Source organism: Coregonus lavaretus (genome assembly GCF_964263955.1).
Source record: "Coregonus lavaretus genome assembly, chromosome: 9".
NCBI lineage: Eukaryota > Metazoa > Chordata > Actinopteri > Salmoniformes > Salmonidae > Coregonus > Coregonus lavaretus.
Genome location: NC_139996.1, coordinates 25,573,945 through 25,587,189, shown reverse-complemented (window position 1 = coordinate 25,587,189; position 13,245 = coordinate 25,573,945). Strand labels below are relative to the sequence as shown.

General features: G+C 44.0%; 1 protein-coding gene across 1 annotated transcript in view; it reads left to right on the top strand.

Moving 5' to 3' along the window:
* The window catches only part of LOC311135306 (SH3 and multiple ankyrin repeat domains protein 3-like), a gene marked incomplete at both ends in the record, with an annotated part of 230,889 nt that overhangs the window by 148,316 nt on the left and 69,328 nt on the right, over positions 1-13,245 (top strand). The window contains 3 exon segments of the mRNA XM_084169256.1: positions 10,871-10,896; positions 10,902-10,950; positions 10,953-10,982. Of these exon segments, the coding sequence (XP_084025382.1) occupies positions 10,871-10,896; positions 10,902-10,950; positions 10,953-10,982 (105 nt within the window).

Genomic DNA, 13,245 nt, shown 5'->3' with positions numbered 1-13,245 from the left:
GTCAGAACCTGGTAATATCGGGATGTACGATGGGACATAAACCTAACAGCTTCAATAACAACTGTATCTGAACAGGGGGGAAAAAACATCGCCAAATTCACTGAGAATACATTACATAGAATGAAGAAACAATACTCCGAGCCGCAGCTCCATACTACTTGTCAGACATAGAGAACTGATACTGTATAGTCGTTGTTGGGGTGTGGGGTCCGTGGGTGGCTTTTGACCATTTCTTTGGATTCCTCATGTCTTACTCACTTTTTAGAAAAAAAGTTTGGTCCAAATCAGATGTTAGGTACTATATTTATTGAATATTATAGGAATCCTATAAATTAAAGTGGCCAATTTGAGTGCAATCAATTAGCTTAATTTCTCAGAGATCAACTTATATTTCAACAAAATAATGTTGCAGGAATGCTAATCTTATCTGTTTCTAAATACAGAAACAATTTTCAGACAAATCTGAGATTGTAGGTGTCATGGTTTGCTGAAAAGACATGGGATGACCCACCTATCACATACACAGTGAGTGATGGCTACACAGTCCACACTCCCTCTCTAACACAGTTGTAAACTAGGAAGTATTTCAGCCTGCGTGATGATACCTGAGAAGGGGTAGGGAATAGGGATCGGGGAATTTGTAAAAAATAAATAAAACAAATAAAGTGACAGTGTAGCGATGTCATAGTGACCTGAGAGGATAAATCTTATTGAGACTGTATTAATACTCATATTTGTGTGTTTGTGTGTGTGCATTGATGTCAGTTGGGTCACTGGCCTGGGGGAAGGACGAGCGTGTCACAGCTGACCTCTCTCTGTCCAATCAGAGACCCAGCAGGTAGCAAAAACCCGCCCACACACACCTGCATCCTGCTGACGACACCATCTGTCCCTCAATCACACACACACACACACACACACACACACACACACACACACACACACACACACACACACACACACACTCACACATAGCATAAATAAACATGAACATTACATCAGGAACAGAAGTGTAAGCACCCTGACATTCCTGACAGGATTACTCTATAACCATTACGTACAGTGTGTGCGTGTGTATGAGTGTGTACATATGTCTTCTGTACGCATACGTGAATGTGTATGTGTGTGTGTCTTTCCTTGCGTGTGTGTGTCTATATTGAATGTAATTGTGTACTCTAGCAAGTTTAAGCCTAGGTGTCTGCATGTGTATGTATGTCCAGACAGTGAGCCGTAGCAGGGAGGACACAGTAAGACTGCGAGATCAGGCCCCTTCCCTGTGTCAGCCCTGCCCTGACACTGTTGCTGTGGCACTGTGTATTTATTTATGTGTTACTGTATGAATGCACACAAACACGTCTCACACACACACACACACACACACACACACACACACACACACACACACACAAACAAACAAACACACAGTCATTGACAGCCTATGTCATCATGTGAGTGTTTACTAGGAGTACCAGTCCAGCTCATTAAGGTCTGATCATGTATCACAGAGTAAACACCATCAATCAACTGATGTTAGCACACCTACTAACACACACACATGCAAACACACACACCACTGAAAAAAATAATCTATGAGAGATTAACAGACATTCTGTCAATGATCTAAGACCGGTCAATAGGTAATCACTAAACACTCAATCTCTATCAAACCCTAATGATTTTCTTTTAAACCTGTCAATATAAAGGTGTTCATGTTTTTGCCTGTTTTTTATCCACAGCCAGACTGTGCAGCAAGAAGGTATACACACATAGAATGAGTTAGTGAGTGCATTAAGGTGAGAATGAAAGAGAAAGATAGAAAGAAAAGGGAGGAGTTATCCAAATTGGATTTAGCAACTCTATTTTTGTCTTCACCTGGAGGCCAATAGAAATGGAGAAAAGGACAAGAGAAAGGATAATAAATGAAATACAGGGACAGAATGAAAACGACAGACTTTTGTAGATCCCTTCAAGGTTGGGAGGGAGGAGAGGAGATGAGAGAGAAGGGCTCCCTCTGAGTCATACTTGGAGTTTTCCTCCCCCTTCCTTCTCTCCCCTCCTCCCCCTCCTCACTACTCTCACACTCCCCATCTCCAACCTCTCTACCTTTTTCTTACTTCTGTCCCTTCTTCCTCTCCGCCTGCTCTCTTGCTGTACATGCCTCCTCTGTCATTCATAAATAAAGCTCCCTCTGTCATACTCTCTCTTTCTTACTTGACTGAATCATCTTATCACTCACTCACTCACACTCTCTCTCTCTCTCTCTCTCTCTCTCTCTCTCTCTCTCTCTCTCGCTCTCTCTTACAGTGTGTGTGTGTGTTGAATACAGATGAGGTAGGGACTGCACCAGTCCCCAGCCCTCTCTGAACTGAAGGAGCCCTGAGAGCACACACCACACAAACATGCGCACACACACACATACACACACACACACACACACACACACACACACAGAAACAAACACAAACACACAGATAGTCTCAGTCTTAGGAAAGCGTGACTATCTCACTTTCACTCCGTTCTTCATCTACACTCGTCTGTGCCTCTGGGGTCCACTCTGCTCCTCCATTCCTTCTTCAATCCCGCTTTACTCCTCCTCACCTCTAATCTATCTCTTCTCCTCTTCCTATTCCTCCTCTTCTGCTTGTGATAAGATGAGAGCTATCAGTCCTATACTCTGCTTTATGTGGCAGTTAATGAATGAATGATGTTCTCTGCATTCTGGGATATGTTAGTCTCGGTAATCCCAGACCTATGGCAATAGCATCATGTTGGATTTTCTTGGCAGTATAATTATTTTGGGGGAAGGGTGCTCTTCAGACAGACAACCATCCCAACAGATTACGAGTTTGGGGACACATCAGCGGACACAATGCGGACACAGATAGCTAGGCTAATTTTAGCCACAGCCAGTCAGTGGTTGTAAGCCTGTAACGCTAACGTCATAGCACATGCGATCTACTCACTTGCGAAATACACTCATTGAAACCTCTGCGAGCTTCATCTAGCTAGCTACCGGAAATGTTTACAGCAGGACATAAACCGATATGGCTCTGAACGGATGTCCCAACTCCGCCCTTTCCTCTCTGCCAAACTGACGTTGGTCTAAGTACAGATGTGTACACTGGAACATTTGTACATTGTCAGAGGCAACCCATCTGTCTAGAGAGACTAGGGATATGGAGTCGAATAAGCCTTGAGACTTGCATACCAAGTGTGTGTGTATGTGTGTATGTGTGTGTGTGTGTGCGTGCGTGTGTGTTCGAGAAGATGCAGTTGTGCTCTCTCTCTATTACTGCAGATTGAACCGAGGTTTAATAAAGTGTGCAGGGCTCCCAATCTAATAACAACTGCACTAAGGTTATTGGAATGCTCCCTGTACACACACACACACACACACACACACACACACACACACACACACACACACACACACACACACACACACACACACAAAATCATACTGAACAAACGCCTTACTCATCACCTTCCACCCACCCACAGCAGTTCCAAAACAGACTGTAGTCAGACTGTAGTCAGACACACTAAACATAGCATACCGTATCTGTAATATTTACTCTGTGTCATGATCAATTACTGTACATCTCATTTGCACTTAAGCCTCATATCCACCAGATGCATCAAACTGTTTGCGTTCCGGCAGAAGTAATTCATTGTCAATGGAGCAGTCTGCAACGCTACATTGGGGATGCCGCACTAGGCTGCGGTGTGTTCTGTGTACCGCATGCGTTCAATATTTTCAACTCGTGTGATGCTTTACCATGTGGTCGTACAAACGGAAGTACACACACCGACTCCAACTAGCTAGCTTTTAGCGAGTTGAAAAGTGAAGAACATGTGCATCAAGTACAAAAAATGTAGACTAGAGATCCTGCAAAACAAAACGCATATGCATCTGGTGGACATTGGGCGTTAGTATTCTCACCGTAACCATAGTAATGTCATAGTATGTTACCCAAATGCAGCATTATACTGCTAAATGTGCAACCCGTATGCTATACTACATGTACCCATGTACAGTATTTACTGCATACAGTATTCACTATGCAAATGGTCTCATATGTCCCTGTGGTGGAAAGGTACATACAGTAAAATAGCATTGTATACTCTGTCAGTTCTCTCTCTCTCTCTCTCTCATATCAAAGATCTTAGACTTTATATCCGCCAGACTGTGCAGCAAGAAGGTATACATTGATGCATCCTTAACGTTTGACAAAATTCCATGTTTTTGCCTATCCGTATTACACATATCCATGTGCTTTCACAGCAGTCAAGTTATATAACATGTAAGTTATACAACATATATGTTTATATTCGTACATAGAAGAAAAAAAAGTTGTAGACGCTACCCTTACTGCTATCACTAATTGGTGGCGTGACCCACTAAGGCGGTAAGCCCAGAGATGACAAAGTATGATGGCTGCGAGTTCGAATCCCCAAGGTTGTTATTTGAGGAAAGAATGCTTCACTGTTGGTCCTCAAGTCAAATAACGCATATGTGACAAAGTAGATGATTGTAAAACGTTGTACATGTAAGTGTAACCTACACATCTATGTAATGTAGCGACGGTTATTTATGTAGTAGTGCCAATTCTATGTGTTGGTCTGCAAGAACTACTCCAACAACAAGGTCCTCATCAAATGTATTTGTAATCTTAATTTCCAAAGGTTTGCCTGCACTTCTCTTCTGTTCACAACACACTACCACAGTTAGTGCAGGCCTAGTATGTAGGCCTACATTTGAAGGGTAGCTTAAGCCTACAGTGTGCCACCCCACCAAGCCATGTGAAGTGAGTGATTTAGGTTGTTTCACAAATATGGTTTGCATAGGTTATTACTGTGCTTGTAATAGGCTGTTTGGGGGTAAAGCTTCTCAGGTGAAAGCGCGTGCATGTGATTGGGATGACGAACAGAACGTGCCATTTCACTTTTGTCATTGTATCAAATGTAAGGTAAACTACAAGAAGTAGGTTACAATTGTAGAAACTTAATCAATAGCTTTTCAAACTGCCTGCCCTGGGAGCACAGCCTTGGGAGTGCACACAGTGTAGACTACCTGTGATTTCAATATCTGGTAACTTTTTTATTTCGCTTTGTAAATTGACTGGATGTAGGTTACAATAGCCTCAACAACCGGATGTTCAGGTATTCAGGGGAAATGCAAAGAGAGCCTGTGCCACGACTTCCACTTTTGGACTTTAACAAGGCGACACTCTATCTTAACTCCTCCTCCACATTTACTTGATTGGCTGAACAGTGCAGAAGAGAACCTCCCCCGAAAGTAGACTTTCTTCTTGTCAAGACCAGTATGTAGGGGATTCAGGCTTTTATTTGAAGTATTTTACACTTGCTACATTAGGTTAAGGTTACAATTGTAGAAACGTATCCAATAGTGTAGCTTTTCAAACTGCATGCCGGGGACTGGGAGCGCAGCCTCAGGAGTGCACACAGTGTATGCTACCTGTGATTTCATTATCTGATAACTTGTTTTATTTCACAGTTTAAATTGACTGGATATATTCACTGCAGTATTAAGCCTAACATTGAGCTAATTATATAATTATGAGCTAATAAGCATATGCTTCTAACTTAGGCTACATCTCTCGAGCATGTCTGTCTTCATTGTTCTGTTGCGCAATTACACACCTGGCCTCTCTGCTGCCTCGGCTATTCCTTTTACATCTTGTGAAGTCCCAGGAAAAGCCAGACTACAATAGCTTGTTGGACACTTATTTTGACCTATTTTCTTTACTTATAGCCTATTGGAGGAGAGTGAATGTAAAATAGGCTACATCATTAAGAACTGTCTGGGAGTTGGAAAGGAGAGAGAGACAGCACATCTCAGTGTCAGAAGAAGCCCATCATTATTTTCCAATGGTAGGCCTATCTTAGCACTGATACATCCTTACAAAATACATCATATACAGTGCCTTTGGAAAGTATTCAGACCCCTTGACTTTTTCCATATTTTGTTAGGTTACAGCCTTATTCTAAAATTGATTACGTTAGATTTTTTCCTCATCAATCTACACACAATACCCCATTATGACAAAGCATAAACTCGTTTTTTAAAATTGTTTTCTAATAAAAAAAAGAAAGATTAATGAAATATAACATTTACATAAGTATTCAGACCCTACACTCAGGACTTTGTTGAAGCACCTTTGGCAGCGATTACAGGCTTGAGTCTTCTTGGGTATGACGCTACAAGCTTGGCACACCTGTATTTGGGGAGTTTCTCCCATTCTTCTCTGCAGATCCTCTCAAGCTCTGTCAGGTTAGATGGGGCACCGCTGCACAGCTATTTTCAGGTCTCTCCAGAGATGTTCGATCAGGTTCAAGTCTGGGCTCTGGCTGGGCCACTCAAGGACATTCAGAGACTCGTCCCGAAGCCACTCCTGTGTAGTCTTGGCAGTGTGCTTAGGGTTGTTGTCCTGTTGGAAGGTGAACCTTCGCCACAGTCTGAGGTCCTGAGCACTCTGGAGCAGGTTTTCATCAAGGATCACCCTGCACTTTGCTCCGTTCATCTTTGCCTCGATCCTGACTAGTCTCCCAGTCCCTGCTGCTGAAAAACGTCCCCACAGCATGATGCTGCCACTACCATGCTTCACAATAGGGATGATGCCAGGTTTCCTCCAGACGTAATGGTTGGCATTCAGGCCAAAGAGTTCAATCTTGGTTTCATCTGACCAGAGAATCTTGTTTCTCATGGTCTGAGAGTCTTTAGGTGCCTTTTTGCAAACTCCAAGCGAGCTGTCATGTGCCTTTTACTGAGGAGTGGCTTCTGTCTGTCACTCTACCATAAAGGCCTAATTGGTGGAGTGTCTCGTAGCTCTACGGGCAATTCCTTCGACCTCATGACTTGGTTTTTGCTCTGACATGCACTGTCAACTGTGGGACCTTATATAGACAGGTGTGTGCCTTTCCAAATCATGTCCAATCAATTGAATTTACCACAGGTGGACTCCAATCAAGTTGTATAAACAGCTCAAGGATGATCAATGGAAACAGGATATACCTATGCTCAGTTTCGAGTCTCATAGCAAAGGGTCTGAATACTTATGTAAATAAGGTATTTTTGTTTTTTGTTTTTAATACATTTGCAAACATTTCTAAAAAACTGTTTTTGCTTTGTCGTTATGGGGTATTGTGTGTAGATTGATTAGGGGGGGGACAATTTATTCCAGTTTATAATAAGGCTGTAACGTAACAAAATGTGGAAAAAGTCAAAGGGTCTGAATACTGCTATGTGTGTGTTTAAGTTAGTGAGCAAGAGAGACAGAGAGAGAATATAGTTTAGTGTGTGCGGGGTGAGAGTGAATATTTATGTGTGTGGAAATGACTCAGCTTTGAGCAGTGGCGCGAGGCTAGGCTGAAATTAAAATGAGCTGTCGGTCGTCACACACACACACAAACACACTTGGTGGGGATGCGGTGGAGCTTGCAGGCAGGGCAGGATGTGTGTGGAGTATAAATAGCTCTGCATCGCCCTGATGCTATTTCTGGACCAGGCATCGTGATACTCAACCGCAGGCAACCTCAGACAGGACACTGACTTTTTACCGCTTTACTAAGTGAAACATTTTGAAACCCAGTTTAAAGGACTATACCACCAACGCATCTGTTGTTGTTCCATGAGGTGACTGAAACCCTTAGTTGTGATCATCTGTCCTCTGTGTCACCCACTGCTGTTTACCTGTAGAGGTGATTATGAACGCGTATGAAGCCTGTGGTGGTGTAGTACTGTAGCAGTTGTTGTCCAGTGTTTGGCTGATCTATGTCCTGCTGAGGTGTTGATTGTGAACTGTTTGGCTAGTGTAGCTTTACACTGTTTTATACCATGAGCTTTTGGCTTTAACCTCAGTCACTGACTCACAGTCACTCATCATACAACACACTGTTATTATTGTCTGGTTATACCTCTTCTCTCCCCTCCATCAACACCATGTCCTATTTCACTGTTATTTCTCCCCCATTTAGCTCCTTCCCTTCTTCTTGACCTCTCTATATTTCCTTAATATCTTCTCCCTCTCTCTACTCTCTTCCCTCTACGTTTCTCCTTCTTTCCCTCTCTCTGGCCTTTCTCCCAGCGCAGCCTGGGTAGTGAAAGAAACACTGGTGCCACTTCGTCACTAAACACACACAGCTCTGTTGCAGGGCCACTGAGTGCCAACGTCTGTTTCCCAGGGACAGTAGTCATGTGGCCTTGGCACACGCCACAAGAGAGTGGCAGTATAAGGGTGACACTCCTAAAACAGGCCTTGTTCTGTGCGTATGTGTGTGTGTGTCTGTGTCTGTTAGTTTTGTGTGTGTGTGTGTCTCAAGGGACCAGGGTTATTTGAGGTTTTTACAAAGTGTATTTCATCTGCTGTCACTCACACTTTGCCCCCCCCATCTCTCTCTCTTTCTCTTTATTTTTCTCTCTCTCTCTCCAGAGTGGGTGATCGGTCATGGTCATCTTTAGTCACAGTCGGGTTGTGGTAGCGGCACTGTCAGGGGTCTTATTGCATGGTGTTCAAATGCACACTCACACACAAGAACACAATCCTCGCAGAGTAAAGATGAGGGAATGATTTCATTCTCATCTGGATTTACATGTAAAGCGAATAAACTTGTACACTGTTAAATCGTTGGCTCATGTCTTGTCAGTTATGGGGAGCAGAACCAATCAGAAAGACCTGTGTGATTTGTTTCCTGCCTCTCAGTAATCTGTAGTTCAGCATGAAATAATGATCAGAAGTTAGTGGTTGAAAAATGATGCATTCAGGTTGTGTTGGAATAGAACACATGACTCCAAAGGATACTTAGCATTCCTGCACACTTTTCCTGCACAGTTTCACCTTTCTTACATACCCAATAGTTCAGTCTGTCTGTTGACATTCATAAAAAATATGCAGGGTTGACTATAGTTGTTATGAATAGAATACAATGTTCATGTGATATGTTAGTTTGGAGTGACTCAGAGATGAAACATTGAATTTGAAGTATGAATATTGATGTGGGATATGAGTTGATGTCAGAGAGTGAATTAAGTGGTGATGCGATGCTGTGGGGTTATTGAGGAGCTTAGCATGGCTGTCTGCTAATTGGCAGGCTGGTTTCCTGGTCCTTGATTACAGCTAGCTTGGGGTGTATTCAGCTGTAGAAGGGGAATTAGGTGGGGGGGTGGGGGGGGGTCTACCACGTTTCACTGTTGACACACTTCTGAATGGCTTAGTGCAGTGTACTGGTTCTGTGCCAAGTTAACGTACAGGGAGAGGTAGAGAGGGAGTATACCCAGGAGATTCACAGTGATGCAGGTTTAAGCTATGATCAGAGGGCATGTTTCCTCCACCAGAAGGGGTCGATGCAACTCCTTTTACTGATCAGAGTGAACCCTGCCTGTGCTCGGAGCTCTGGGATTGGGCGTCTGGTTCTATGCTGATTTTCTATTGGTAATGTAGCAGATGTGAACTAGGAGTCTAGTGAAGTGCTAGTGCAGTTGCCAATGTATGGTGACGTCACCTGTCCTGAGATGTAAGAAGTCAACTGTCGCTCACAGTGTGAGATTGGGAATTCATCCTCCTATTCAGGAAAAATCATTCAGACATCCCAATAATCCAACATGTTAACATCCCATCATTCTAACATTCTCCAGACCAGCCACATGCTGCAACCTGACTTTGCCGTAACCTAGCAACCATGGAAGAATGAGGCTCAGTGGAGCACAGCCAGAGTTCCAGCTGGTGTTCTCTGGTGTGTGCGTGTGTGTGTTTTTGTGTGTTTTCTTGTGTGTGTGTGCCGAAATATATGTGTGTCCAGCTATTTAGCCTTCTTGTTAGCCTGTGTGTGCTAGGGGTAATGTGTGTGTGTGTGTGTGTGTGTGTGTGTGTGTGCGTGACAAAATATATGTGTGTTCAGCTCTTTAGCCTTCTTTGTTAGCCTGTGTGTGCTAGGGGTAATGCATGTGTGTGTGTGTGTGTGTGTGTTGGGGTAATGGATGAGCTTAGTGGAAATGAGCGCTTGTCTCAGTCCTGCAGCGAAGATCAATATCAACCATACATCATCTCTAATTACCACAGCAGGGCTCACACCACACACACACACACACACACACACACACACACACACCACACACACACACACACACCACACACACACACACACACACACACATACACAAGAGAACACACACAGTTGCCTTGGCTAAGAACACACACAACCCCTTCTAATGAAATATAATAATGGCTAGCTACTTAGTGATTGCCAGTGGTGGGTATGTGTCTGTTATTTTGAGGAATGAAATGGTCTCTGTCTTCTGACATCAATGGGACTTCCTGGTTAAATAAAGGTTACAATTTTAATAAAAACATTCAGTTGTGTCCACTTTATCCACAAAGCATACAAGAACTGTGTGATTATTAACTGATCCACTCAACATTCTGTGACATCGACTTCCCTTTCAGTCACAGTGGAAACTCATCTGTTAACCTGCAATGTACTGTACATATGCTGTAGTTAACTATTTCTCTCTCTCTCTCTCTCTCTCTCTCTCTCTCTCTCTCTCTCTCTCTCTCTCTCTCTCTCTCTCTCTCTCTCTCTCTCTTCTCTCTCTCTCTCTCTCTCTCTCTCTCTCTCTCTCTCTCTCCTCTCTCTCTCCTCTCTCTCTCTCTCTCTCTCTCTCTCTTCTCTCTCTCTCTCTCTCTCTTCTCTCTCTCTCTCTCTCTCTCTCTCTCTCTTCTCTCTCTCTCTCTCTCTTTCTCTCTCTCTCTGTCTTCTCTCGCTCTCTGTCTCTCTCTCTCTTTCTTGCTCTCTCTTTCTCTCTTTCTCTCTGTCTGTCTCTCTCTCTGTCTCTCCCTCCCCCCTGTGTCAGTGTTGAGTATAGGAGAAGGAGGTTTCTGGAGGGCACGGTCAAGGGGAGAACAGGCTGGTTCCCTGCCGACTGTGTGGAAGAGTTCAGATGAGACAATACGACCCTCGGCTAGGTAAGGACTGGAGAACACACACACGGGTATACACAACATACACTCTCACTATTCACAGTGTGAACTTACTTGGGTTCCCTAGCCCTGTCCACGGGCTGGTGGAACTATGGGTGCTGTCCACGGTGCTGAACAGGCTGGTGGAACTATGTGTGCTGTCCACGGTGCTGAACAGGCTGGTGGAACTATGGGTGCTGTCCACGGTGCTGAACAGGCTGGTGGAACTATGGGTGCTGCCACGATGATGAACAGGCTGGTGGAACTATAGGTGCTGTCCACGGTGCTGAACAGGCTGGTGGAACTATGGGTGCTACCACGGTGCTGAACAGGCTGGTGGAACTATAGGTGCTGTCCACGGTGCTGAACAGGCTTGTGGAACTATGGGTGCTGCCACGGTGCTGATTCAGTACTGTATGTACAATATTATGTATGCTGAACTCTAATGTTTATACCCTCGCTGACTGCGGACACACACACACACAAATGAATGCACGCGCGCACACACACACCTGAAGATGCTCACAAACACATGATCTACTCCCACATACTCTGTTGAGGAGGTGTCAAACCTTTCCCACCAGAAGTTAAGCAGAGCCCATAAAATGACATGGGGAAAACATACAGGTAACTTCCAAAATAATGGAAAGAATTGAGTCTCAGTCACCAGGTCTCAACCCAATTGAACACTTATGGGAGATTCTGGAGCAGCGCCTGTGTTAGCGATTTCCACCACCATCAACAAATGATGGAATTTCTCGTGAAAGAATGTTGTCACATCCCTCCAATAGAGTTCCAGAGAATTGTAAAATCCATGCCAAGTTGCATTGAAGCTGTTCTGGCTCGTGGTGGCCCAACGCCCTATTAACACACTTTATGTTGGTGTTTCCTTTATTTTGGCAGTTACATGTACATGTTGCATTCATTAATAAACTCTCTATCTTTGCATGTTTAGATTAACAGTCAATACGTACGCTATACAGTGCATTCGGAAAGTATTCAGACCCCTTCACATTTTCCACATTTTGTTACGTTACAGCCTTATTCTAAAATGTATTAAATAAATAAAAATGCTCATCAATCTACACACAATACCCCATAATGACAAAGCTGAAACAGGTTTTTATAAACTTTTGCAAATGTATTAAATATAAAAAACAGAAATACCTTATTTACATAAGTATTCAGACCCTTTGCTATAAGACTCGAAATTGAGCTCAGGTGCATCCTGTTTCCATTGATCATCCTTGAGCTGTTTCTACAACTTAATTGGAGTCCACCTGTGGTAAATTCAATTGATTGGACATAATTTGGAAAGGCACACACCTGTCTATATAAGGTCCCACAGTTTACAGTGCATGTCAGAGCAAAAACCAAGCCATGAGGTCGAAGGAATTGCCCGTAGAGCTCCGAGACAGGATTGTGTCAAGACACAGATACCTGGGGAAGGGTACCAAAACATTTCTGCAGCATTGAAGGTCCCCAAGATCACAGTGGCCTCCATCATTCTTAAATGGAAGAAGTTTGGAACCACAAAGACTCTTCCCCGATTGCTCAGTTTGGCTGGGCGGCCAGCTCTAGGAAGAGTCTTTGTGGTTCCAAACTTCTTCCATTTAAGAATGATGGAGGCCACTGTGATCTTGGGGACCTTCAATGCTGCAGAAATGTTTTGGCCTCCACTCTTCTGGGAAGGCTTTCCACTAGATGTTGGAACATGGCTGCGGGGACTTGCTTCCATTCAGCCACAACAGCATTAGTGAGGTCGAACACTGATGTTGGGCGATTAGGTCTGGCTCGCAGTCGGCGTTCAAATTCATCCCAAAGGTGTTCGATGGGGTTGAGGTCAGGGCTCTGTGCAGGCCAGTCATGTTCTTCCACACCGATCTAGACAAACCATTTCTGTATGGACTGCGCTTTGTGCACGGGGGCATTGTCACGCTGAAACAGGAAAGGCCTTCCCCAAACTGTTGCCACAAAGTTGGAAGCACAGAATCGTCTAGAATGTCATTGTTTGCTGTAGCGTTAAGATTTCGCTTCACTGGAACTAAGGGGCATAGCCCGAACCATGAAAAACAGCCCCAGACCATTATTCCACCTCCACCAAACTTGACAGTTGGCACTATGCATTGGGGCAGGTTGCTTTCTACTGGCATCCGCCAAACCCAGATTCGTCTGTGGGACTGCCAGATGGTGAAGCATGATTCATCACTCCAGAGAACGCGTTTCAACTGCTCCAAAGTCCAATGTCAGCGAGCTTTCCACGACTCCA